Genomic DNA, 26025 nt, shown 5'->3' on the forward strand with positions numbered 1-26025 from the left:
TTATACCTGGAGATTTGAACCTCTTATTCCCCTTCATCATCTCCCTCCTTTTTTAATTTTTCAATTACAGTTGACATTCACCATTATTTTGTATCAATTTCAGGTGTACAGCATCGTGGTTAACACATTTGTATAATTTAAGAAATGATCACCCTGACTAGTCCAGTACTCACCTGGCAAAATACATAGTTATTACTACCTTACTATTTCCCTGGGTTTTTTTTTTACGTCCCCATGACTATTTTGTAACTATCAGTTTCTACTTTCCATTCCCTTCAATTTTTACATCCTTCCTCTCAACGCCCTCCCATTTATCACCCCAACAAATCTAGTACCTTCTGACACCATACATAGTTCTTATATTATTGACTATATTCCTTATGAAGTACTCTGCATCCCCATGATTACTGTGTAACAACAAATTAGTACTTCTTAATTTCTTTCCCTTTTTCACCTGCACCCACAAACCCTCTCCCATGTACAACTATCAAAATACTCTCAGTATCTATGAGTTTGTTTCTGTTTTGTTTATTTTGTTCTTTAGATTCCACATATAATTGAAATCTCAATGCATCTGTCTTTCTCTGTCTGACATGCTCATTTAGCACAATATCCTCCAGGACCATCTATGCTGCCACAGATGGCAAGAATCCATTCCCTTAAATGGCCAAGCAATATTGCATTGTATATATGTACCACTTCCTCTTTATCCATTTTTCCACCAACAGACACCCAAGCTGCCTCCACATCTTGGCCATTGTAAACAATGCTGTAATGAACATATGGATGCACATGTCCCCTTGAAGTAGCGTTCTGGGTTTCTTCAGATAAATACCCAGAAGTGGGATTATTGGGTCCTTCTTTGTGTCGTCTTATAGCCTTTGTATTAAGTACATTTTGTTTGGTATAAGTATTGCTACACGAGCTTTTTTTTTTTTTTTAATTTTCATGAAATCACTTTTTCCATCCCTTTACTTTCCATCTGCCTGTCCTTATCAATTTGAAGTGAGTCTCTTGTAGGCAGCACATGCATATGTATGGGTCTTGGTTTCTTATCCATTCAGCCCTCCTGTCTTTTGATTGAAGGATTTAATCTATTTACACTAAAAGTAACTATTGATAGATATGTAGCTATTGCGATTTTATTATTCATAATTTTGATCTTTTTTTTTTTCCATCTTAAAGTAGTCCCTCTAACATTCCTTGTAATATTGATTTGGTAATGATGAACTCTTAGCTTTTTCTTGTCTGGGAAGTTCTTTATCTGTCCTTCGATTGTAAATGATAACTTTGCTGGGTACAGTAATCTTAGTAGTACAAGGTATGACAATTAAGTCCATTAACTCATCCTTAAAAAAGTGCTACATACCTCATTGCTGAATATCATTATGGTCAACTTCGACATTCTCCCCTTGGAAGCTATGTACCAACATCAGCGCCTAGTCCACCCTTCAAAGCAATTTTGGAACTCTTTTTCTGGAATGGCCAATAGAGCTGTCGTCGTATTACCCTTGATGTCCTGAATTCATTAAAATGTCTTCCTTTCAATATTTCCTTTATCTTTGGGTAAAGACAGAAGTCATTGGGGGCCAGATCAGGTGAATAGGGAGGGTGCTCCAATATAGTTATTTGTTTACTGGCTAAAAACTCCCTCCCGGACAGTGCTGTGTGAGCTGGTGCATTGTCGTGATGCAAGAGCCATGAATTGTTGGCAAAAAGTTCAGGTTATTTTCGTCTAACTTTTTCACACAGCCTTTTTAGCACTTCCAAATAGTAAACTTGGTTAACTGTTTGTCCAGTTGATTCAAATTCATAATGAATAATCCTTCTGATATAAAAAAAATTTAACATCATCGCTTTGACTCTTGATTTGGACTCATGGAAGTTTTTTGGTCATGGAAAATTGACAGACTTCCATTGTGTACTTTGATGCTTTGTTTCAAGGTCATATTGGTACACTCATGTTTCATCACCAGTGATAACATGGCTCAAAACATCATCTTGCCTCTCCAAAAGGTCTTGGCAAACTTAGACTCTCCTTTGCTTTTGTTCATCGGTGAGCTCCTTCAGGACCATTTTTGCACACACCTTTCACATACCAAGATTTTCAGTTAAGATTTTTCTGTTTCTCTGTCAGTGCTTACTTGGTCTGCTATGCTTCTCCCAGTCAGCAATGATTTTGACACACAATTCAATGAATTTTTTGCAATGTTTTTGTCAGTTCTGCTCATTACTGGCCTCTCTTCATCAGTGATGCATTCTCTCCCCTCAGGAAAACGTTTAGTCCATTTGTACACTGCCATTTTCTTCATGGCATTATCCCCATAAACTTGGACTAATATGTCCCTGACTCTACTTCCATTCTTGCCAAGTTTAACAAGAAATTTAATGTTTGTTTGTTGTTCTAATTCAAGCTCATTCTTGCGACAGCACACAAAAACATGCAACAACAATGATGAATGCCACTGAGCAAGACACCACCACACGTTGACATGAACACAGCTGTGACACACTGATATAGTAAGGTTATGAAACCTTACCGAGCTGTTTGTACAGTGCTGCCAATGTAAACGCATGGCGGCAAGTTCACGACCTTAATTGTCAGAACTTGTAGGGCCTTGTTTTTCATCATGTTGAATATTTTGTGCCAATCCTTTCTGGCCTGCAAAGTTTCTTTTGAGAAATCAGCTGACAGCCTTATGGGAGCTCCCTTATAAATTGCTTTCTCTTTTTATTTTAACTTACCTTTCTTTTGCTATTTTTAGGATTCTCTGTGTTTTTAACCTTTGCCATCCTAATTATTAATATAATGTGTCTTGGTGTGGGCCTGTTTGGGTTCAGCTTGTTTGGGACTCTCTACACTTCCTGGGCTTGTATGTCTATTTCCTTTGCCAGGTTAGGAAAGTTTTCCATCATTATTTCTTCAAAGAGGTTCTCAATCCCTTGCTTTCTCTCTTCTCCTTCTGGTACCCCTATGATGCAAATGTTGTTATGCTTGATGTTGTCCCACAGATGTCTTAAACTATCCTCACGTTTTTGGATTCTTTTTTCTTTCTGCTGCTCTGATTGGGTGTTTTCTGCTACCTTGTGTTGCAAACTGTCGATTCAATCCTCTGCTTTATCTAGTCTGCTGGTGATTCCTTCTAGTGCAATCTTCATTTCAATTATTGTAGTCTTCACTTCTGACTGGTTCTTTTTTATGGTTTCTATGTCCTTTTTTTATGCTTGCTATCTCTTTGTTGAAGTTCTAAGTTCCTTGAGCATGCTTTTAACCATTGTTTTGAACTCTGTCTCTGTTAGATTGTTTGCCTCCATTTTGTTTAGCTCTTTTTCTGGAGTTTTCTCCCATTCTTTCATTTGTTTCCTCATTTTGTCTGCCTATTTCTTTGTTTCCTCATTTTGTCTGCCTCTCTGTTTGTTCTGTGTATTAGTTAGATCTGCTGCGTCTCCCATTTTTGGCCAGGTATCCTTACATTTTTGGTGCCCTGTGGAGCCCATTGGCACAGTCTCTCAGGTCACCTGCACTGAATGCTCCAGGAGTATCCCTTGTGTGGGTTGTGTGCGCCCTCCTGTTATAGTTGAGCTTCGGTTGCTATTGGAACATCAGTAGTTGGGATTGACCCTCAGGCTGAATGGCTGTGAGGTTTTGCCACAGCTTATAGGCTGCTGTGCTCAGGGCTAATCCCACTGGGTGGGACTCACCCAAGCAGGCTCTGGTGCTTGTTGAGACTGCCTTTTGGGTGTGCTACTTATGGGGCTAATTGGGCAGTGCTCTGCTGTGGTCTGAAGTCAACCTCCAAGTATGCTAGTTCTGGGGCCTCTTGTGAGTGGCTTCAGTGCAGTCCTGGGTCAACCACTGCTTGTGACTGGCAAGGGACTACCTGGTAAGAGCTACTAAGTGATCCAAGGTTGTTCACTGCCCGTGCTAATCCTAGACATGTGTGGGAGAAGCCATGCTACAAACTGAGGATATCTGCCACCAGTACCAAGCCTGGGGTAACTCTGAAAAATCCCAAGACACTCCAAGGTCTATTGCCACCAGCCCATTCCCTTAAGGTTTAGCCCACCTGGGGTATGTTGGACTGATAGTTTTCCAAGAAAGAGTGCAATGCAGTCTGGCAGAACTGGCTGTTCTTGGGGAAAGTGCCTCTGGAGTTGTGGGAGTTGGGTGGGGTGTGGTCCCAGTGAGTCAACAGGGCGGAGCTGTGGTGCTCACCAGACCAATCATAGTCAGATTTGACTGTAAACTTAGCAGGGAGGCTCAACACAGGAAAGATGGCGCCAGCCTCCTGGCTGCACTGGAGAAGGACCCCTCACAGGTAAAATGCCGACTGTCATCCAGCCCTCAACCCCAAGGCAAACAACTCAGTCTGCCTCCCCGTATGTCTCCAACACCCCCTGAGTTACTGTCTCTCCACTGGAGGCCAAGGTGAGTGCCTGGGAGTGAGAGAGTCTGTGCACAGGCCCTTTAAGAGGATGCCTGGGTTTTCTCCCACCTTCCATCCCACCTGAATGGTCAGAATCCCTACTGTTTTTCACAGCCAGATATTGTAGGAGCTCCTCTTCCCTGCACCAGTACTCTGGGCTTGGGAGGCCTCTGTGGAGCTAGGGGTCCCTCTTTCCTCTGGGAAAACCTCCACAGCAGAGATATCCCTCCTGGTTCTCATGGAGGTGTGGTTCTCATGGAGCCAGTTCAGTCCCTCCTACCTGTCTCAACGTGGCTTCTTCTTTATGTCCTTAGTTATAAAACTTCTGTTCAGCCAGGCTTCAGATGGTTCTCCTGGTTGATTGTTCTATAATTTAGTTGTAATTTTAATTTGTTCATGAAAGTAAGCAGGCATAGTGTTTATCTACTCCATCATCTTGGATTTGTTTCATTTCTTAGTTCCATCAGTTTTTGCTTCATCTATTTTGACACTGTTAGTAGGTGCATAACATTTAGGATTATCATATCTTCTTGAAAAACTGAACATTTTAAAATAACGACTTTTACCCTTGTAAAAATTTTGTATTCTAAAATCTCCCCTCTCTGATTTGAATATAACCACTTTAGCATTCCTTTTCGTTTGTAGTAACATAGTATTTTTCTATTCAACTTTTTACTTATTTGTGTCTTTTAAAGGTGTTTTCTTATAGAAAGCATAGAATTTTCATCCTTTCTAACAATGTCTTTTACTTGGTGTGTTTAGACCATTCACATTTAATGTAATTTAAAAAATATGTTCATGTTTAAATTTTCCATCTTGTTATTTGTTTTCTTCATACCTCTTTGTTCATTTTTTAAAAATCAGATAACTGCCTTATTTTTTGTTTTTATTTTGCAAAAGTTCTAAGGTTACAATATACATTGTATATTGTATCACATCCTACATTCAAGTAATATTATACCACTTCACATATGGTATAAGAACCTTACAAAAGAATACTTGCATTTACCCCTCCCCCAATCTTAGTCCTAACATTGTAATGTGTTTTACTTCTCTATGTGTTATAAAACCCATAATTCATTGTAATTATTCTCCCTTTAAAAACCCAATCATCTTTTAAAAAAATTTAAAAAGAAAAAATAATCTTCAATATTTACACATATATTTACCATTTTCAGTGTTATTTCGTTGTGTAAATCCAAATTTCCAACTTGTACCTTTTCTTGTGCATTAATAACTTTTTAATTTCTGACTTCCACTGTTTCTGAGAAGATATTTGTTGTCCTTCTTTCTTCCTCTGTATACAATAGGCTTTTTTTTCTCCTTTGGTATGATGGTTCCTCCTGCTCCCTCTCCTCCTTCTTCTCCTCCTTCTTCTCCTCCTCCTTCTTCAGCTTCATTGTAATTCTTGGATTTAGGAATTTCATTATATTTGTCAAATATTATTCAAATATTTCTTCTGTTTACCCATCTCTCTCTTCTCCTTCTGGGGTTCTAATTGCACTTATGTTAGGCTGCTTGATGTTCTCCACAGATCACTGATTCTGTTTCAGTTGTTTTTCTGTTTCATGTTGTATTAGTCTATTAGTATGTCTTCAAATTCAACAATATTTTCTTCAGTGTCATACCTGCTGTTAATCCCATCCAGTATCCTATTTTCTTTTTAGACATGGTATACTTTATATCTATAAGTTAGATTTGGATCTTTTAAAAAATCCATTTCTCTTTGTATTTTGCTCATGTTTTCATCCTCTATGTTTTTTAAACATGTGGAGAATATTTGAAAATTTTGGTTTTAATGTCATTGTCTACTAATTCTCTCATTGATGTCAATTCTTTGTCTGTTCATATTGACTGATTTTTCTCTTGGTTGTGCATTATATTTTTGAGTCCAGGAGAGCTTTTAGTGTAGTTCTAATTCGGCTCCACTACAAAGGCAATATAATTCTGAGTGAACTGCTCAATGCCCTGTGTCTTAGGAGCTGTTTCCACTATGGCTGGTGGAATATGAACTTTATCTGGCTCTGTTGCCTTCTGCTGGTTATGTCCCTGGCCTCAGTAGTTTCATCACACATATATACTGTCATTCAAAGGCTTCAGGAAATCTTCATGCATATTTCTCTCCCTTTCTCTGTCTCACTGCATTTCTCACCTCTCTGGTATTCTGTGCTGTGAACTCTACATGCCTTGACCTCCTTAAACCCTAAACTGTGTCTCCTCAACTCAGGGAAACTACTGGGTTTTGTTTAAATTCCTCTTCCCTGGGCTTTGGGCTGTAAATTCTCTCCAAGGAGTATGTCGGGGTAACTGTGGGCTTGTTTCCCTCCTCTTAGAGATGACTGCTCTGCACTGCCTATTGTCCAGTGTCTGAAAACCATTTTTAATTTTTTTTCTGGTTTTTTAGTTGTTTAAAGTGAGAAAGTAAATTCCATTCTTGATTGAAAGCAGAAGTTCAGCTAAACTACTTTTAACAACTTGTATTCTCTCCTTGCTTATGTGGATAAGTTTGTTTGAAGAAACATTAAATTGTTTTGTGCGTTTAGGGACCTGTCCTCAATTCTGAACTCAATATCTAGGAATTAATTATGGTCAAAATTGAATGAGCTCATTAGATACCTTCAGGAAATAAGGTTCAGTACAAACTTGCGTCTTAAAATTCCCATGGAAGTTGGAATGGCAGATATGATCTCACTTGATAAAATATTCCTTTAGGGTGAAAAAGAGGTGTGTATACTCTCACCTCTTTTTAACTTGCAATCTTGTATTTCAATGCATTACTTTGTGTGCTCAAAGCTTACCCACCTGCTATAGAAAAATAAAAAGATATTCTATTCTATATGAATAATTTTTATTTTTCCAAATTACAAAAATAAATGAAACTCGTATGTTATATGTCAATTACATTTCGATTTTAAAAAATGAATAAAAATCTAGGTTCCCTCCATCTCCTCAATCCATTTTCCAGAAAAAATTCTATTTTTTATATTTCTATTTATGTATGAATTGTAACTTAATTTTTGAAATTTAGTATGTGATATCTTTCCATATCAGTACATGTAAAGCTTAGACTTTCTTTTTAATAACTACATTTTATTCCATTTTCTTGATAGTGTGGTTTTATTCTAAAGATCTAGGCAAGGACTATTAGACAACTGGCCATACTTTCTAGTTTTTATTAGATGTCAGCTATAGATTAATTATCCTATTAGGTTGGCACAAAAGTAATTGTGATATTTGCAATTATTTTTAACCTGTTAAACTGCAATTACTTTTGCACCAACCTGATAAAATTAAAATTGTCATCTTCAATGAACATACTATACTTGTATTTATTTCATTGCCAATAATCAACACACAGTAAGTCATACCAATTCTCTAGATATACACTTTTAAAGCAGTTTATCTTAAATATCACACAGAGAAATACTGACTAAAAGTTGATACAGTTTAATAATGCTTGATTGGGATTTTCTTCCCCCTAATGGGTTAGATAAGCATCTGGTTAACTACTTCTTCTTCTTCTTTTTTTTTAATTTTAATTTCGGGCCAATATTATTGTAGTGTTTCTCTGTTATGTAGAACTTAGGGACCTAGACTATAGTAGAAAATCCCCCAAATTATTTCTTGAAGAGAATTTTATTTATGTACATAGAAACACCTTAAGCCTACCTAAAAGCACTGAAGTGAGAGTCTTCAATCCAGCCGCATGACTATATTAAGTAATTCAATTTCCACAAATGGATGCCAATTCTACTACCAGCTTGGCTAGTTGTCAAAACTGTGCTCTGGACTTAATTGACAACACATGTATGTGTCATTGACTATAACTCTGATCTTACTGCTGCTCAATACCTATTGCAAGCTGTTGAGAGAAATAATAAACATCAAAGAAATACCAAAAAGATATGTAGTTAACGTATTCATTTAGACCTGTGCTGGACAATACTGAGTTATTAGCCACATATGGATATTAAGCAACTTGAAATGTGGCTAGTGCTATAATGATGAAACCATACTATTTTGGATATATTGGGTTAAATAAAATGTATCATTAAAATTAGTTTTACACGTTTTTTTCTACCTTTTAAAAGAGGCTATTAGAAAATTAAAAATTACATATGTGGTTCACATTCTACTCAACAGTCCTATCTTGAGATCAGAAAAATCAATTCTTGAATTAAACAATATAGTCACATAGTTGCATACCCAGATCATATCATATCCATGCCTCCAAAACTGCTTTCATTGTTATGTTTTCGCATGAGGCCACTGGTCTATAACACAGCAACATGAAACCTTTGGAACTCAATGTATTTAAAGTGAAAGTGCGGCTGAAGTCTTTATTCATTACATTACACACTTTGTCTTTCCTTTCTATGAACCATAGAGGAAGCATATTTCTGGCTGCACACCGAGAATACTTGTGCTGCTGAGCTACTGCTTTGCTTCTGTCTTACGGAAGAAGAAACTTAGAGTATAAGTGATCTTTAGAAGATTATGAGAACAATCTCTTCTTTGTGGGTTGCCCACTTTCTACTTAGCACTGAGTCTCAGACTTCAAGCAAACATACAAGATTTTAAAGCATACATTTCATGTACCAGAAATTTCATGCTCATTTGTGGTATTACCTTACTTTTCTATAATTTCTTATTTGCTTTGATATCCTTATTTTTAAAAATTGTATTGCATTATAATGTGGTAATGTATAAATACTAAATATATCTGATACATGACATATTATCTGAAAACTGAATGTGTGTGTATATAAATATATACATATATACATATACATATACATATATATATGGACTGAGTGTGCCAAAAAATGTACACATTTTAAGATATGTTATTTATGTATTACTTTTCGAAGTTGAATTGAAACGGTAGCAATTTGTAGTATGACATTTGCTCAAAAAGTGGCGTTAATCAAATGAATGCTAGCTTCATTCATTGTATTACAATTTTAATGCAGTTTTTTCCTTTCTTAAAATGTGTATACATTTTTTGGCACCCTCTGTATATGTGTATACACACACACACACACACACCACACACACATGCTATTGAAGCAAAAGGTACTCATTAGGTTTGGTTTAATTATTTACTCAGGTTAAAAGGCAGTACTCAAACGGGTTAAAATGATATGCTTTGGTGTCAGACATATCTCAATCTTAGCTCTTGTTTATGCTAGCTGCCTCACCTTTTTGGGCCTGAGTTTCCACAAAACTGGTTTACACAATCATTATTTTATAGGGTTCTTTGTGAGAAATAAAATAATGATTGTGTAAACCATAGACCAGTACCTGGAAAATTGCATATGTTAATACATTGAACATATTATCATAATTTTTATTGGTAGTATTCTTATTGTTATTACTGGATATCCATCTTGCTTAAATAAGAAGAAACTGTTTGGCCCTTTACTTGATTTTATCTGTATCCTAGCAGAAACTTTTTATTCTCTAAAAAGTTGAGTCATGCTGTATTATAAGCGATAGACATAGACAGGTAGACTGACATACTTTCCTGACATGTAATAAACAGATTCTCATACTACAATATATACGAGTACGCACAGTATGCTTAAAATATTGAACCTTGTTCTGGAATGGAACAAGCGTCTAAAAAATAAGTCTAACACTCACAAAATTTCACTTATCCACAAATTTCACTGGTAACGAGAAATATTTTTGGCATATTTTCTCATCAACACTTTTAGGTACATGTGAAATGCCAGAGAGATGTGCTAATATACCACATGTTACATATAATCCATAAAAATCTAAATGAGAGGCAATAACCCACAATGAACAAACATTAAGTCACTAAGTGCAGATGGATACTACAATTCTCTGCTGACAAGAAACCTGCTTGTGAGTGCCCGTACCCTCATCCACATATCTGAAGGGGAAAAGTACCTTTTTGAATTATCCCTTTCATTACTAGTTTCCCAGGCCATCAATTCTTCCACATTCTTTGAGTGATTCTGTTAATTATAGCACATCTTCAGAGCTATGTACTTGCTTTTCCTGGTGACTTGAAATCTTCTATAAGAACTACAAGGCTTAGGTCAAGAATGAGTATATATGACCAAGCAAAGTGCAGTTGGGTAAAAATAACACAAGAGATGAAAAGAAGTGTTATTATTGTGCAAGTCTGCAGAGACTGGATAGCCAGATGAAAAATCTGAAGAATAACTTCTAACACTAATCATAAAACTGTCTGAAACTATATATTGCAGCAATGGGAATTTTAGCATAACTTTTCATTATTCTAAAAACAAAGACGTTGGAATATTCTTGTCTTTCTTTGAATACAAGTTCATTTAACAGGACTACTGCTTTCCCCGACTGAATTATTGGCTATAATTAATCAACAAAGTAGACAAGAACCTCAAGAGAAAATGACTATGTCATCTAAAATTTCACAATAGTCAAGATTGCTTAGCAAAGTCAGATACATAAGCAGACTTCAAACAAGGACATGTTACAAATCTTCAGAAAATATAGACATAACTGTGGAAGTTGAATAGAATGGAAGGGAGTCCAAGAAGTATGAGAAGCTCTGAAAATGAAATGCTGACTACATGTCACAATTACCCCACTGAAAACCAGAAAGGCATTAAAAAAGGAACAACCACTAGGTACTTATTACATTAAATTCCCATTTTCAAAAAGCGTGCATCCAGAAACTCCACACTGGTGAATCTGATGTCACTGTTGGGGAGCATTTAAAAACTTATAGAGAAGCAATGATTGCATGAGCCATTTGGAATTTCAGGTTACCAAAACAAACATGATTTAAAAAATATATAAGATTATTGGAGTCATAAATCAGGCAAATACCTTAGATATAATAATATGTATCTTGGTGTTAGTAAGCCTCTCATTAAATTCTTACTGATAAGGTAGAGAAATATGAACTGATTAATGGATGCATTTGGATGACTGATTGAACCCCAAAAAACATTATTCCTGTCAGCCTAGAAAGAAGTGTCTAGTAGCTTACCAAAGTGCAAAGTACTTGCCTTGTTCAATGATGGATGGAGATATAAACGACATACTTATTAGATTTGCAAATGACACACAGCTGGGATGGATGGTTAAGAGGGTGTATGAAAAATTCAAAACTATCTCCATAGATTAATGATGACTTTAGATAAAAAAGAATCAGCTACACAATCATAAAATGGGAGGGACCAAACTTAGTCATAATTTATGTGGGGATTTCAATGTGAAACAACGGTGAGACATGACTGTCAAAATGCTACTAACGCATCAATAAAAGTATTGTGTATCAAGAAGATAATGGTTCTATGGGCTGTTCAGACCATATTTGGAACATTGCCTTAAACAAAAGGAAAAGAGAGAATGATTGGAGATACTAATAATTGGAGCCATCAATAGAAGAGTGACAAATTTGGTGAAGATCTTGGAAACCACCTCATGTATCATGAGCAACTGAAATTTTGAAAACTGATTCATGGCTTCCCATTGACTTATATCTTAAGTCCCAGCTCATTGTTCAACTCCAAAAGGTTGTTCCTCACTCCACTTTGGTTACATATATCTATCTCATTTATTAATAGTATCTGTATTTCTTATTAGGGTTTTCAATAATATATGGTTTTATTATTAATCAATGATTTAATATTTGTTTCTTTTGCCCAAGGAGGCTGTAACCTCTGAGGTATGGGAGATCACAGTGCAGTCAATTGCTGATTTCTCCAAAGAATCCATCTCTTTATGAAAGCTGGACAATCACCTTGCCAGTCTTGCAAAGAGCTGCAGTGAGCTTTCTTGAAGCTGGGTTTATAATTCAGTGATGCAAATAAGCCTCATAGCTTAATACATTTCTTATAATTAATTCTTACTACTAGTAAGGGGATTGGGTAAGGGCAAGTTTGTGTTAGTGTGGTGAGAAAGAATTGCTTAAATGTTTTATCATGCTCTGTTTTTATAAGTTAGTAGTTTGCACGCATGGCATGGAAGCTTTTTAATCTTGTCAAATTAAACATTCCTCATGCTTTTGCTGACGGAGTAGGCTGACTTTAACCTAACAGTGTTCTGTAGCATCACATGTGTATGCATTCTATTCCCTTCACCACAAATTCCTTTTTCCTACTCATTACTTCAGAGTAACCCAAGGAGTTTGTGTTGTCACTCCAATATTCCCCAAGAATATTCCCCAATGGCAATATTATACACACAATAGGAGCTCAGTTAATGCTTGTCAAATGAATAAAGATTGTTCCTATAAAATTTCTTGAAAAAAATCACCTAGATGCATAGTAAAGCTTTTTTACCAATGAACATAACACCTAATAAAATATCTTACCATTCAAATTCAGTACTCTACAGAAAATACAATCTACTGGTGGGTTACAAAGAGGAAGAGCTTTATATTCTACAATATACAGGAATTTTTTATCAAAGTCCATTCAGCAATAGTTAATTTGAACACTCCTCATAAAATCTGTAACTGTATCATATCTTACTTTGCATTCTCCTTTCCAATCTCTACTAGATTTTGAGAAGCTAATGTAAAACAATGTACATATTGCTCTGGTTAAAACAAAGATACTCAGACTTAAATTGGAAGGATTTGCCCACTTGTTGAAGACGTTCTGCACCCCCCGTAATTATTAGTAAAAATAATTGAGCATTAGACCTGAAAGGAGCTTTAAAGATTATCTAGTTCATTTAGTTTGTTTTACAGATCAGAAAAGAAAAATTTATTCATGATCCCAAAACCTATTAGTTGCAGTGGCTGTTTTTTTGTTTTGTTTTGTTTTTTTTGCCCAGTTCTCTTTCAATGTGATTTTGACTTGAATCAGGAAAAAGGAGTTTCTCCCCATAGATTTAAATAAGTTCTGAGTTCCTGCAAAGCAGAGTAACAAGAATGTTTACTTTGTGGTGACTTTTTTGAAATTTGGGGAATTTAAGAGGTCCTAACACCTACGTAAAATTTTTAACTCATGGACATATTTTTGGTCCTCTATCGATCCACTCTTCCTTCCATCCAAGTATTAGACCTGAAAAAGACCTTAGAAACTATCTAATCTATTTTGCTTCACTGATCAAAAAACTGAGGCTCAGAAACAAATTTATATTTGACAATAATCTTGGGGGGAAAAATGAATACTATCCTTTCAGAAAAGTAGTGTAATCAGAAGCAAAACAATGAACTCTTGAAACCAAATATCAAGTATCCTAACACAGGACAATAAAATTGTGATGTTCTCTTTTCAACAAGAAATTTCACGCTATGTTGTATACCAACCACATTACGTACGAACAATTAGATAAATTACAAAACAGTTACATTACATACCGGATTACAGGAGACTAACAAAAAACGGCCCTCTCACAGCACTGGATCGCCCTTTGAATTGTGAGATGCTAAATACCTAGATTTTGCAACCTCTCCTTTAAGAAGTTTCCATTCAAGGCAACTTGATCGAGACAAAAATATTTTTTATTTATTTTTAAAAGTCATGTGATCCTTAGTTAATCCTGAAATGGAACAGTTATTCCCCATTCTTGTTTCAAGCAATAATTTGGCTTACCCACATACCTAGGAGGCTGGGGAGGCTCCTTCCAGTCACTGGGTATGAGGTTATAAATGCTCTCAGAAGAGCATGTTGGATCCATGGCCACCAAATGACTCCTCCAAATATTCAACTTTTTCTCACTATACCAATATCTCCGTCTCTTTCTTCACTGTTTCCCCTTTCCTTTCCTACTCTCTTGCGTTCTCAAGGAACTAAGGTTTCTCTTTCACATAATTCCCCTTAGACCTCTTCTTAGCGGTCCTCTCTTGGGAAGAAGATACTTTTCTATTCCTCTTGGGGTTGCTTAGCGTTGTTGACGGCGCGGTTGCCGTGGAAACAGTTACTAGGCGACGGTGAAGTGGTCAGCAACGCTGCAAACTAGGTTTCCTGTCTTCGCTGCAGCTCCATCTTCTGCCAGAAAAGTTCAAGGTGGAGACCACGGTTTATACGTCTTTGGGAATAATGGGGTGAAAAATGGGGTCCCCTGAAAAATGTCGCTCTTTTCTGTCTCTGTATATTTGAAGAGAAAGAAAAACTATTACGGACACACGCGAAGCGCAGCGTGTATGCACACGTCACACAATAAGGCTCTTGTGCGCAGGCCCCAACTCTGGCGGGGGTGGGGCCAGCGACTGATGTCACGCTAACGCACGAGAAACGTTGAGAGCGGGACGAACGAGGGGAGGAGTCCGAGGAGCCGGGAAGACCCAGGTAGGTGGGGCGCCAGACAAGAGTTCTGTGCCATTGCGGGGCTGCTGTGGGCCGTGGGTGTGGCGCGCGCAGGTCCGCAGCGGCTCACACTAGCGCAGGCGCAGAGGCCGCAGCGCGTGGGTGGGGCGGGCCTAGCGAGGGTTGCGACCTGAGCTGTGGGCGAGCTGGGGCGACAGCCAGACGTGGGGGCTTCGAGCCCAACGCGACACTGGCTGCTCCTGGACACCCTCCCATTTCTTTTCCTTTCCCCCGTCAGTGTGATTTTCTTGGTGAGTTATTTGAGGAGAAAGAAAGGGAGACTATAGAAACCAGGGCGTTCCCATCTCATGCCTTTCCTCTCTTCGTGCTGTCCCCTTTCCGCTACTCGGTTGTCATCTCAACTCTGTCTGCGCTCATTTCCCGGTTGCTCCGTCCCTGGCTGCCTGGAACTCGCTGTGCGCCCACCTCCCGCTGTCCTTCCGTCCACCTGTCGCTCCCGGGTTCTCCCTTGGGCCTCCGGCTTTCTCTTGCGCCTCGCCGGTTCTCTGCTCTCCTTTGTGTTCCCCTCTTGATCGGTCCCCTCCTCCTCTTAGGTCTTTATCCACGGATATGTGGACTTTGTTTCTTAAACGAGCAGCTTTAAACCAGAAGAAGCTTTTTATATGGGCCCTTTAATTTTTACCCTTTCTCTCTCTCTCTTTTTTTCTGGCGTCCGTTTTTGAAAATTGTCTTTCTGAGAATCTGTTTTATTCCGTTCTCACCCCATTTGGTCTTTCATAAACCTGTTTATACACGTTATGACTGCTGAGAGAAACTCACTTGAAAGCCTTTGCCATCCCGAGTCTCTAAAGACATTTTGGCAATATGATTTGGGAAGGAAGATAGATGGTTCTGAACCAACCTTACAGTAGCCTCTCTGCCCAAAGGGAATGAAGAAGCTTGAAGATGGGAGAGAACACCAGTTTTGGTCACCTGGCAGCCGGCGTGCTCGGTGGAGGGATTAAAACAGCATGGTGGCTTGGTTAACTTTTTAGTTCCTACTTAAAAGGCTATGCGGCATGTGTAGGTCCTTATCATTCCTTTCCAGTTGATGAGATTTTAATTTTTATACAAGGCGTTTAACAAATATTTTATTTCAGATCAGTGACACCTTGGGAATGATTCTCTTTCACACCAGATTTTATAGTCAAAACATGTGTATACAGATATACAGATTTGCCCTTTTTTGTCTCCCGTTTGAGTATTTCTGGTTTTGGTTTTTTGTTGTTGCTTTTTCAGTTTTTTTTTTTTTTTTAGAGAGAGAACAGAATTTTTTTCTGTACATGCCAAAATTTGAACTAAGGACTCAGAATGATATCATAAGCCAAGTGTATAGTCATTAGCCAAAACTTCTACATTTTGTAATTAAAAGGAACACTTTGGATCTGTTTGTGTTAATCAGTTCCTAAAAGAGCCAGTAAGGCGAAGAAAAAAAGGCATGATTCTCCACTTAGTAAGCACCAACTGGCTAGTCTTGACTTTCTGGTGTTTATGAATACAGTATTTTCACTGATGTCAGTATATTATTGTGGTTTTGAAAATACTAAACAGAATTTAAGACCTCATTATGGTACATTTAGAATACAGTTATGAAGAAGTTGTTAAGTCATTTGGAAGGGAACTCTTTTTTTCTTAGATACTTGGTCTGTAATTCTGTTTGTCTTTTGAAAGCATGTTTACAAACAATAAGTTTCTAATTTTTATTATTCACTCAAGATGGCAGTACTATTCAGGGAAATGCCTGTGTCTGGTATGTCCATAGGGAATTAATGTTGGTATACCATTAAAGGTGAATTTTTTTCTGTAAAGGGCTAGATAATAAATATTTTAGGCCTTTGCACACCACATGTTTTCTGTTACAACTACTCAGCTCTACCATTGTAGCTCAAAAGCAGCCAAAGACAATACTAAACAAGTGAATAAATGAATGAGTAGTGTTCCTGTGAAACTTAATTTACGAAGGGTAGTTGGCCAGATTTGTCCTGTGGCTTGTAGTTTGCACGACCCCTGCTGTAAATCGTTGCACATACAAATAGGATTTTTGCTAAAGATTATTTTTATCTACTGAGATGAATAAAATGAGAGTAGGTGGAAATACAAATAAGACAATTGGGAGGAAAATAAACCCTTTATAAAGCCAGATACACTTTACAATATTTTCCCAAGTTATAGTATTGAAAAGTGTACTTAAAAAGTCTTGAATTAAATACTCAAGACTACTAAGAGGATATCTAACAGCAAAAGTAAACAACAGGAAATGCTTAGTCAACTTGATACAAGCAAAGATGAGTGGTGAACTTTTAAATTATGCTTTTCATTGTAAGATCCCTGTGCTTACAACATGGCACTGGGGTGTGTGGTCCTTCCACCCTCTCCACATCACTGTTTCCAAGGAAGTAGGAGCGAACTGACTGAAGGGTTGAGAGGATTTTTGTTCAGTAGTCAGAAGCAGCGGAGTTTTACCTCCCCCTGCCTATTTTGTCCTAGTATATTTGTATTTTTTCTTATTACTGTATTTTGCCATGTAAAATGTGCACTTTTTTGCCCAAATTGTGAGGGAAAAATAATGATGTGCATTATACATGGGTAGTACTAATTCTGTATCTGTATAACTGTTTTAAATTCTTTTATTTATGCTTATGAGTTAAAAGTGTAACTGTAGACATCAGTAATCGTATCTGTATGCAGAATAATACCCTGGAAAACGATAATTGGTTGTATTGAACTTATGATGAACTTGCAATGCCGAAGAGTTCTTGGCCTTCTGGGTTGTGTCAATATCGTAAATTTGTTACTGGTACAAACATTTCTTGTATGTTGTATCTGGTCTTGTGTTTTGTAATTATTTGTTACACAAAATTTCTTATACCATAATGTATTAACAAATAAACATAAAATTCCTTTATAATACAGAAAACAAGTACCTAAATGTAAACAAAAATTTGAATTAAATTAAAATGAAAGATTTTTTTCCTTGAAAGGTTGGGCCAAGAACATGGTTGCGCATTATACATGGCAAAATACGGTACTTATTGAAAAACAATTTTTTTTTTTAAATTTACTGGGGTGACAATTGTTAGTAAAGTTACATAGGTTTTAGGGAAAACAATTTTTAAGAATTTTTTAAAACCTCAGAATATCTTCATTAGATAATGGACTAGATTTAGTCATTCGTCTGAGAAATTATATAGAGATTTCATTAATATAGATGACAAGCATAATCATGCCATAGTATTTACAGAAGATCATTGAACTATATAGCCAATTATGAAATAATTTTGGAAGTGCTGTCTTATGTTTTATTTCGGAAGAGTATGCAATAAATATTTTAAATGGATGACAAATTGCTGCAATGTTTTGACTTAAGTAGAATTTGACAGTTTCCCAGAGGAATTGGAAACTAAGTAATTTTATAATGGATTGAAAAATTCTTCTGGATCATTTTGGAAGTAAAAATTGGTAACAGGTTGAGTATGATTTTGGTTATCAATCATCTAGTGGTAAACTTAGGAAAACATAGGTTCCTGCAAATTAATGTATATTTCTGGTTTAAAAATGTAACTTTATTAGCATTCATAAGAAATAATTTAAAAAGTGATTTCTGTACTTTATTTCCCTTGAATTCTTAATTCAGTTTTGATCAGCTTATCACAATAAAATTGTTAAGTTTTGTGCCTTGGGGTCACACAGTATTTGAATTAATATGTACATGTGGACATTCTGATTTTTGTTTTTTGAAGTTCTTGCTGTGATACTGACACATCACTACCTTTTTATCTATTTGAATGACATGTCTTTTATGTCTAAAAAGTATCCATTGGAATTAGTGGGTCAAAAAGCCCCACAATAAGTGATCAGTAGGAAAACCTATTTGAAAATTATCAATGTATAATGGATTTGTGTAGATCTTCCATTCTCTGAGGAGTTAGTATAACTAAAATATTTTTGTGTAGAACTTGACTCTACAAAAAATATTTCAGAACATTAATGGTACAGTAAAATCTGAATACTTTATGGCCAAGAGATGTTGTGTTTAAGTTCTGTTTTTATTTTTTGACTCTTGTGATTGACTTCTATTTAATTTGAACTAGTTTTGTCCTTTGGCTGAAAAAAATTGCCTGTGTATGACCATTATACTGAAAAACACACTAAAATACAAAATGAAAAATGTCTAGTAACATGGCTTTGAATCATAAAGGGAAATGATATGCAGTCAGTCCTCACTTTTCACAGATTTCATATTTGTGAATTCTAGTTACTAAAATTTACTGTTAATCCCAAATTAATATTTACAGCACTTTTGCAGTCATTCATGGATGTGTGCACAGTAGTGAAAAATTTGAGTTGTCTGATGTGCATGTTCCAAGCTGAGGTCAAACAGGGTGATACTATGCCTTCTTGTTTCAGGTCTCATACTGTAAACAAATGTCCTTTTCTAGTTCTGTTTAGTGCCACATCTTTCGTATTTATGTGCTTTTGGTTGGTGACTTTGATCTTTAAAATGGCCCCCAGCAGCGTGCTGAAGTGCTGCCTAGTGTTCCTAAGGCGACAGTGCTATCATGTGCATAACAGAAAAAGAAAGTGTTAGATTAGCCTCATTGAGGCCTGAGTTGAGAGTGCTGTTGGCTGTGAGTTCAGTGGTAATGAATCAACAATATATATGTTAAATAAGATGCCTGTAAACAGAAACACACATAAAACAAGGTTATGTATTGATCAGTTGGCAAAACGTTGTAACTAGAGGCTTGAGAAAACTAAACCTGTAATTCCCATAGGAGCAATGGTTCAATAGTCACTAATTCAATATTCATGGTGACTTTATAGAACACAGCTACCATTAATAACGAGAATTGACTATATACTTAAGTAAACTCAATTTCCAGATAAAACTTACATGCTGTGGGTGTTACTCCATCTTGTCATTTTGTTTGTTTGCAATGGATATTGAAGCCCTAAAGTTACTTTGTGGCTAAATGTTATAAAACAAAATTTAGTATGTAGCTTAAAGTGTAATTCCTCTTTATTTTTCTTTAAAAATGATAATATTTGATACATATTATGGTCACTTAATTGCCTTCTAGATTCAGGAAGATTTTCTTTTATTGGGGAGTATTGGGGAACAGTGTGTTTCTCCAGGGCCCATGAGCTCCAAGTCATTGTCCTTCAATCTAATTGTGAGACTTGCTAGTAATCAGTCACCATTTTCAATCTTTAGTTGCAGGGGGATCGCCCACAATCCCATGGGAATTGAACCGGCAACCTTGTTGAACCGGCAACCTTGTTGTTGAACCGGCAACCTTGTTGTTGAACCGGCAACCTTGTTGAGAGCTCGCGCTCTAACCAACTGAGCCATCCGGCCACCCACAGGAAGATTTTTATGTCGAAATAATATTGATACAGAATTAATAAACTGAACTGTTATAATTTTCTATTTTTAATTCATAAAAAGCAAAGGGAAAGTAAGATTATAAAAGATAAGGTGAAGTTAACATGCATAATGTTGGTGTTACAGTCTTTTAAAGTCATTGATGTTAAGCATTGTAGCAACCAACATAAAGTGGAAGAAAAGATCAGTTAAAAGATTTGGTGTCCATAACAACAAACCAGCTACTCAGATAATATACAGTTATTACTATTACAGACATCAAAAAGGTATGCATTGGGAACTAAAAAGGAAGACAATTTTATAAGCAAAAACCTCCTGAATAGGAGGTTAATCAGGCTGTGTTTATTCAGTGCCCTCAAAATAGCGAGTGTTATGGTACAATACCAGAATACAATTTAGTAAAAGAAATTGCAGATCAGGTTCAAGCATACAGTTCTCTAGTCCTTGGTTTTACTCCAGGGAAAGAATTAAACTGTGCATGGCATAACAGTTCTTCATTCACAGATGAGTACCAATATTTTCTCTGAAGGTTTATAAACAAATCAAACTACAAAAAAATATGCCTAGCCTTGTGCCTAGATACTCTGATTCAATTTGTATGCTTTTAGTCTGTTGTAATTGAATGACAATTACTATTATTATATGTATGAATGTTATTATGTGCCAGCCACTGATACATGCTTTGAATTTATTATAAACTCATTTAAATAGTTTAGAGGTAACTGTATGTGGCAGATGCTTCATTTGCAGTTTTTACTTGTATGCACTTTCATTTGCATGTGGGTAATAATTACGTACAAATCATGTAGTCACTCAGGTGGATAAAACAACCTGAAAGAGTAATTCAAACACTCATTTCATGGCTTTTAGTCCACTGATGTTTTTCCTTGACCACTAAGCATACAGTTATAAGTGTAGGTGTCGTGAAAGATTTTATATGTTATTATTTGTTTATATTGTCTTTTATATTGATTGATAGTAGACATTCCTTTTGTACTGTTTAGTAAAAATTTCTATAATTAGACACATGCTGAAAAAAAGCAGTATCTTAACCTTTGAATAACAAGTTGACATGAAAAGGGTCTATTCATTATTTTTCTGTACTTCAAATATTTCAGATAGATATTTTAATAATAGACTAATCTATGTGTAGAATTTTGTGATACTGTATACAGCTCTGATTAATTTGAAATTTTTTTCCATTATAGACTCCACTTTCGCAAAGATAGACTTTGCCTCAACATCAACAAACTTCATCTAAGATTGTTTCCTGTGTGTCATATGTTTACAAGTCAGTGAGAATTAAGCACAGCACGTACAAGCTGAAAAGCCAAATAAGGAAATGTATTCCTTCTCTTGACAGTTGTAATTTAACTTGTAAGTTAAATTCAGTGTTAGCTTGAAATGCTTTAATTGGTTAATTACAAAACAGTTTAAATAGCATTGATAATCAGAGTAGTAAATGATTGAAAGTTTTCAGGACATTTAAACGTACCATCTCATATTTAATATGCTTAGTTGCAATTTGGTTCTACCACAGAACATGTGAAAAGCCCCGCTATGTGTCTGTAAAATTACCTTTGTGAAGTTAAATGAATGCTGCAAAAGTTAACTTGCATTTTACATACGACTAAAAATTTGACTTGTCTGGCATGCATTTTTTTTTTTTAATGGTAAGTATATTTCCAAAGACGGATTTGACAAGTATGGGGGAATTATAGAGCTGCTTTGCGTGCCAGAATAATTTTTCCTTTTATCGGAAACATTCCTGAGTTTCTTTGCTGTCACTCTGGAGTTTGGAATTTGAATAAAGTCTCTCCACTGATGATGTTTATAGGACAGAGACAGAAGTGATGGTCCCATGCAGATAAGGTAATAGATATGTAGCATTTGACCTTGCTGCTGATTATAAATTTTTCTTAACTATTTGCATATTCTATCTTTCACTTTAGCTTTTTTTAAGGGCTTCAATAAGAAAACTATAAGGATTTTTAACAGTATGCATGTAAAAGTCACATGAGAAGGGAAATGTCATACCTTTGCCCTATGGTTTGGAAAATTAAGCATTTTATAAGCAAATATTTTATTCTGGTTTCCTGTTATGAATTCTGTAGCTAAGAAATTTATGAGTAACATCATAGTCTAATAGTCTCTCAGATGTTCATATAACTAAACAGAAATTAAATGTAAAGAGTGTTATTTAGTTTTTGTGAATTGCAAGTAAATAGCATCCCAACTCCAAATAATCCTTATTTATATGGGTTATAAACCATAAAACAGTTTTCATTAGAGGAAAAGAAATGCTAATCTGATTTAGTATATATTTTTAAAAAGCATCTATGATATAGCATTTTATGAATACAGTTTCTGTTGCTTAATAATTACAGATTATTAAAGTTTAGATTATTCAATGCCTTGAGATTTGAAATGATTTTAAACGATAATATGCAATACATGAGAATTTGGGTTTCAAATACTTTTTTAAATGTCCCATAAATTTGGAAGATTTTAAAACAGTTTATATACTATGGGTATGATTATAGTCAATCCTGTAGGGATTGTTAGTCTGTTGAAATTAGTAACCAAATATCTGTTTGTTTTGTTTTTGTGTTTTGATAAGGGCTAAAGCCAGTTTTTAGGTTGGCTTGGTCAGAAAAGTGAAAAGAAAATGCTCCACTTTAACCGATGTCAGCATCTGAAACAAATAACCCAGAAATGTTTTTCTGTTATACATGTTAAAACGGATCAACATGCCCAGCTATTTCTTTCAAGAACCTTTGCACTTGCAGAATTAAGGAAGTCGTGGCACTCAACCCACTCTCTTATTGGAGACAAAAATATTATCCTGATGGGACCGCCTGGTGCCGGGAAAACAACAGTAGGCAGAATAATAGGTCAGAAATTGGGTTGTTGTGTCATAGATGTGGATGATGATATCCTTGAAAAAACCTGGAATATGAGTGTGTCTAAAAAATTACAGGATGTTGGTAATGAGCAATTTTTAGAAGAGGAAGGAAAAGCTGTGTTAAACTTCTCTGCATCTGGAAGTGTGATTTCCCTTACGGGGTCCAATCCAATGCATGAGGCTAGCATGTGGCATCTGAAGAAAAATGGAATAATTGTGTACCTGGATGTACCTCTAATAGATATAGTTAGTCGTCTAAAATTAATGAAAATAGATAGAATTGTAGGTCAGAATTCTGGAACATCTGTGATAGACTTACTTAAATTTAGAAGACTGTATTATAAGAAGTGGTATGATACTCGTGTTTTTTGTGAAAGTGGGGCTTCCGCAGAGGAGGTAGCCAACAAAGTGCTGAATGCAGTTGAAAGATACCAAGATGTCGACTCAGAAACATTCATTTCAACAAGATACATTTGGCCTAAAGACTGTGAACAGAAGGTTTCAACAAAATTCTTTAGCGAAGCTGTGATTGAAGGGTTAGCTTCTGATGGTGGACTCTTTGTTCCTCAGAAGGAATTTCCAAAATTAAACTCTGGGGAGTGGAAAAGACTTGTAGAAGCAACCTATGTAGAAAGAGCACAAATATTATTGGAAAAGTGTATACATCCTGCTGATATACCTGCTGCCAGACTGGGAGAAATGATTGAAACTGCTTATGGGGAAAACTTTGCCTGCTCAAAAATTGCCCCTGTCAGGCACCTTTCAGGCAACCAGTTTATGCTGGAGTTGTTTCATGGACCAACAGGATCATTTAAAGATTTGTCTTTACAGCTTATGCCTCATATGTTTACACACTGTATTCCACCAAGTTGCAATTATATGATACTGGTAGCGACTTCAGGAGACACAGGGAGTGCCGTCTTAAATGGTTTTAGTCGTCTTAACAAAAATGACAAGCAAAGAATAGCCGTGGCCACATTTTTCCCTGATAATGGAGTAAGTGATTTTCAAAAAGCACAAATAATTGGTAGTCAGAAAGAAAATGGATGGGCAGTAGGTGTCAAGTCAGATTTTGATTTTTGCCAGACAGCTATAAAAAGAATTTTTAAAGATTCTGATTTTACTGGCTTTCTTACTGTGGAATATGGAACAGTCTTAAGTTCAGCTAATTCCATAAACTGGGGCCGGCTGCTTCCCCAAGTAGTTTATCATGCTTCTGCATATCTTGATCTTGTTAGCCAAGGATTTATTTCTTTTGGAAGCCCAGTGGATGTCTGCATTCCCACAGGAAACTTTGGTAATATTTTAGCAGCAGTGTATGCCAAAATGATGGGAATTCCTATTCGAAAATTTATTTGTGCCTCTAATCAGAACCATGTTTTGACTGATTTTATAAAAACAGGACATTATGATCTAAGGGAAAGAAAATTAGCACAGACCTTTTCCCCAGCAATAGATATTCTCAAATCTTCAAACCTGGAACGACATTTACACTTGATGGCTAATAAAGATGGACAGTTAATGACAAAATTATTTAACCAATTAGAAGAGCAGCATCACTTCCAGATAGAAAAGAGTCTAGTTGAGAAACTTCAGCAGGATTTTGTAGCTGACTGGTGCACTGAGGAAGAGTGCCTTGCAGCTATTCACTCCACCTACAATACTTCAGGGTATATTTTGGATCCACACACTGCTGTTGCAAAAGTGGTTGCAGACAGAATGCAAGACAAAACTTGTCCAGTGATTGTCTCATCAACCGCTCATTACTCAAAGTTCACACCTGCTATCATGCAGGCTTTAAAGATTAAAGAAATCAACCAAATTTCATCAAGTCAGCTTTATTTACTGAGTTCCTACAATGCGTTACCGCCACCACATGAGGCTTTATTAGAGAGAGCAAAACAGCAAGAGAAGATGGAGTACCAGGTCTGTGTAGCTGATGTGAATGTCCTGAAGAGTCATGTAGAAAAACTAATACAAAATCAATTCATATAAGAGTTTTCTGAGTAAAATATTTTTTTCTGGTAATAAGCCTGCAATAATAAATCACAAAAGTTGATTTCGAGTACTATAGCATTTTTTAATGTAAATATATGTCTATATGTAGATTATTATCTTTTGGATTGAACATTGAATGTGCTCCTTGGATCCTTAATCCAGAAGTGACAAAAAGGTAGCATAGTGTGTGGACCCTTGTGCTATTGTGCTGTGCTTTGTACTCATGAGGGATATATTAGTTTCCACTTTCTCACCCACACTTTTACATGGACCAAAATGTCTGGTATTGAATTTGGCAGTTAAATATTTAAGTACAGTTGTTAAGTACTACATGTGTAACCATTACTAGTTGTCTCTTGATGAGAAAGATAATTTACCACTCAAATGGCTAACTTGTGTGGAGGAAGTAGTAAGCTCATCTGTTAAGATAGACCAGTGTTTTCAACTCTACTCACTCACACTTCATTTAGGCTACAATTATGTGTACCCTACACCATCTGAATTAGATAAATGCTTTGTCCTCCTCTCCCCTGTGGATGTTTATAGTCAGAGTGCTATAGTTTGAAAATAAGACACATGATTTAAATCCAGGATGTAATAATCAATAGAACTACTTAGTGGATTCAGAAATGTAAAATTACTATTTTAAGAGTTTTCTAAAATTCAGATTATTTGAATAGTCTCAATAGAAGTATGTTTACAGTTATAGGTAGCAATTTTCCTGTATTATTTGGAGTCCATTCCTCTATAATCTGTCCATTGTCTCCAATGAACAGTTTTTTGACAACTAAAACCACACACGATTGATGCACATACTTATTTTTTCTTTGTAGTGACAATGCATTTTAATCATACATGTAGGAATTTACTGGATGTTTTATTTCTGAATTAAAAATTATCACTAAAAGGATATGTTAGTGTAATGGACTACTCTCAACCACAAGATGGCATTCCGAACATAATTTGTCTTTGCTGATAACATTCTATTTTATTTTCTGGAATAACTACGTCCATGGGAAAACATTT

At 36.1% G+C, this 26025-nt stretch overlaps 2 protein-coding genes across 8 annotated transcripts in view; one reads left to right on the forward strand and one right to left on the reverse strand.

Annotated features, from left to right (window-relative positions):
* Window positions 1-14567, reverse strand: part of ENKUR (enkurin, TRPC channel interacting protein) — a 29378-nt gene extending 14811 nt beyond the window's left edge. Inside the window, exon 1 of one of the 3 annotated variants that reach the window (XM_019754199.2) lies at window positions 14005-14567. In XM_019754199.2, coding sequence (XP_019609758.1) covers window positions 14005-14081 — 77 coding nt within the window. In that variant the 5' untranslated portion in view covers window positions 14082-14567. Of the gene's footprint in view, window positions 1-13996 lie in introns of all 3 variants that reach the window. The other 2 variants (XM_074324943.1, XM_074324942.1) reach the window with 2 other exon arrangements.
* Window positions 14568-14774: 207 nt separating this feature from the next.
* Window positions 14775-25060, forward strand: THNSL1 (threonine synthase like 1). 5 transcript variants are annotated; one of them, XM_074324938.1, is made up of 3 exons: window positions 14775-14961; window positions 19926-21968; window positions 22717-25060. In XM_074324938.1, exon 3 carries the CDS (start codon window positions 22765-22767, stop codon window positions 24994-24996), a length of 2232 nt encoding a protein of 743 aa, XP_074181039.1. In that variant the 5' UTR covers window positions 14775-14961; window positions 19926-21968; window positions 22717-22764; the 3' UTR covers window positions 24997-25060. The 5 variants fall into 5 exon arrangements, with proteins under 5 accessions (XP_074181039.1, XP_074181038.1, XP_074181040.1 ...); XM_074324939.1 differs by having other exon boundaries at window positions 14776-14961; window positions 19926-21473; XM_074324940.1 differs by having other exon boundaries at window positions 14776-14961; window positions 21305-21473.
* Window positions 25061-26025: the final 965 nt, after the last annotated feature.

This window comes from Rhinolophus sinicus, linkage group LG02, assembly GCF_036562045.2.
Source record: "Rhinolophus sinicus isolate RSC01 linkage group LG02, ASM3656204v1, whole genome shotgun sequence".
In the NCBI taxonomy this organism is placed as follows: Eukaryota; Metazoa; Chordata; class Mammalia; order Chiroptera; family Rhinolophidae; genus Rhinolophus; species Rhinolophus sinicus.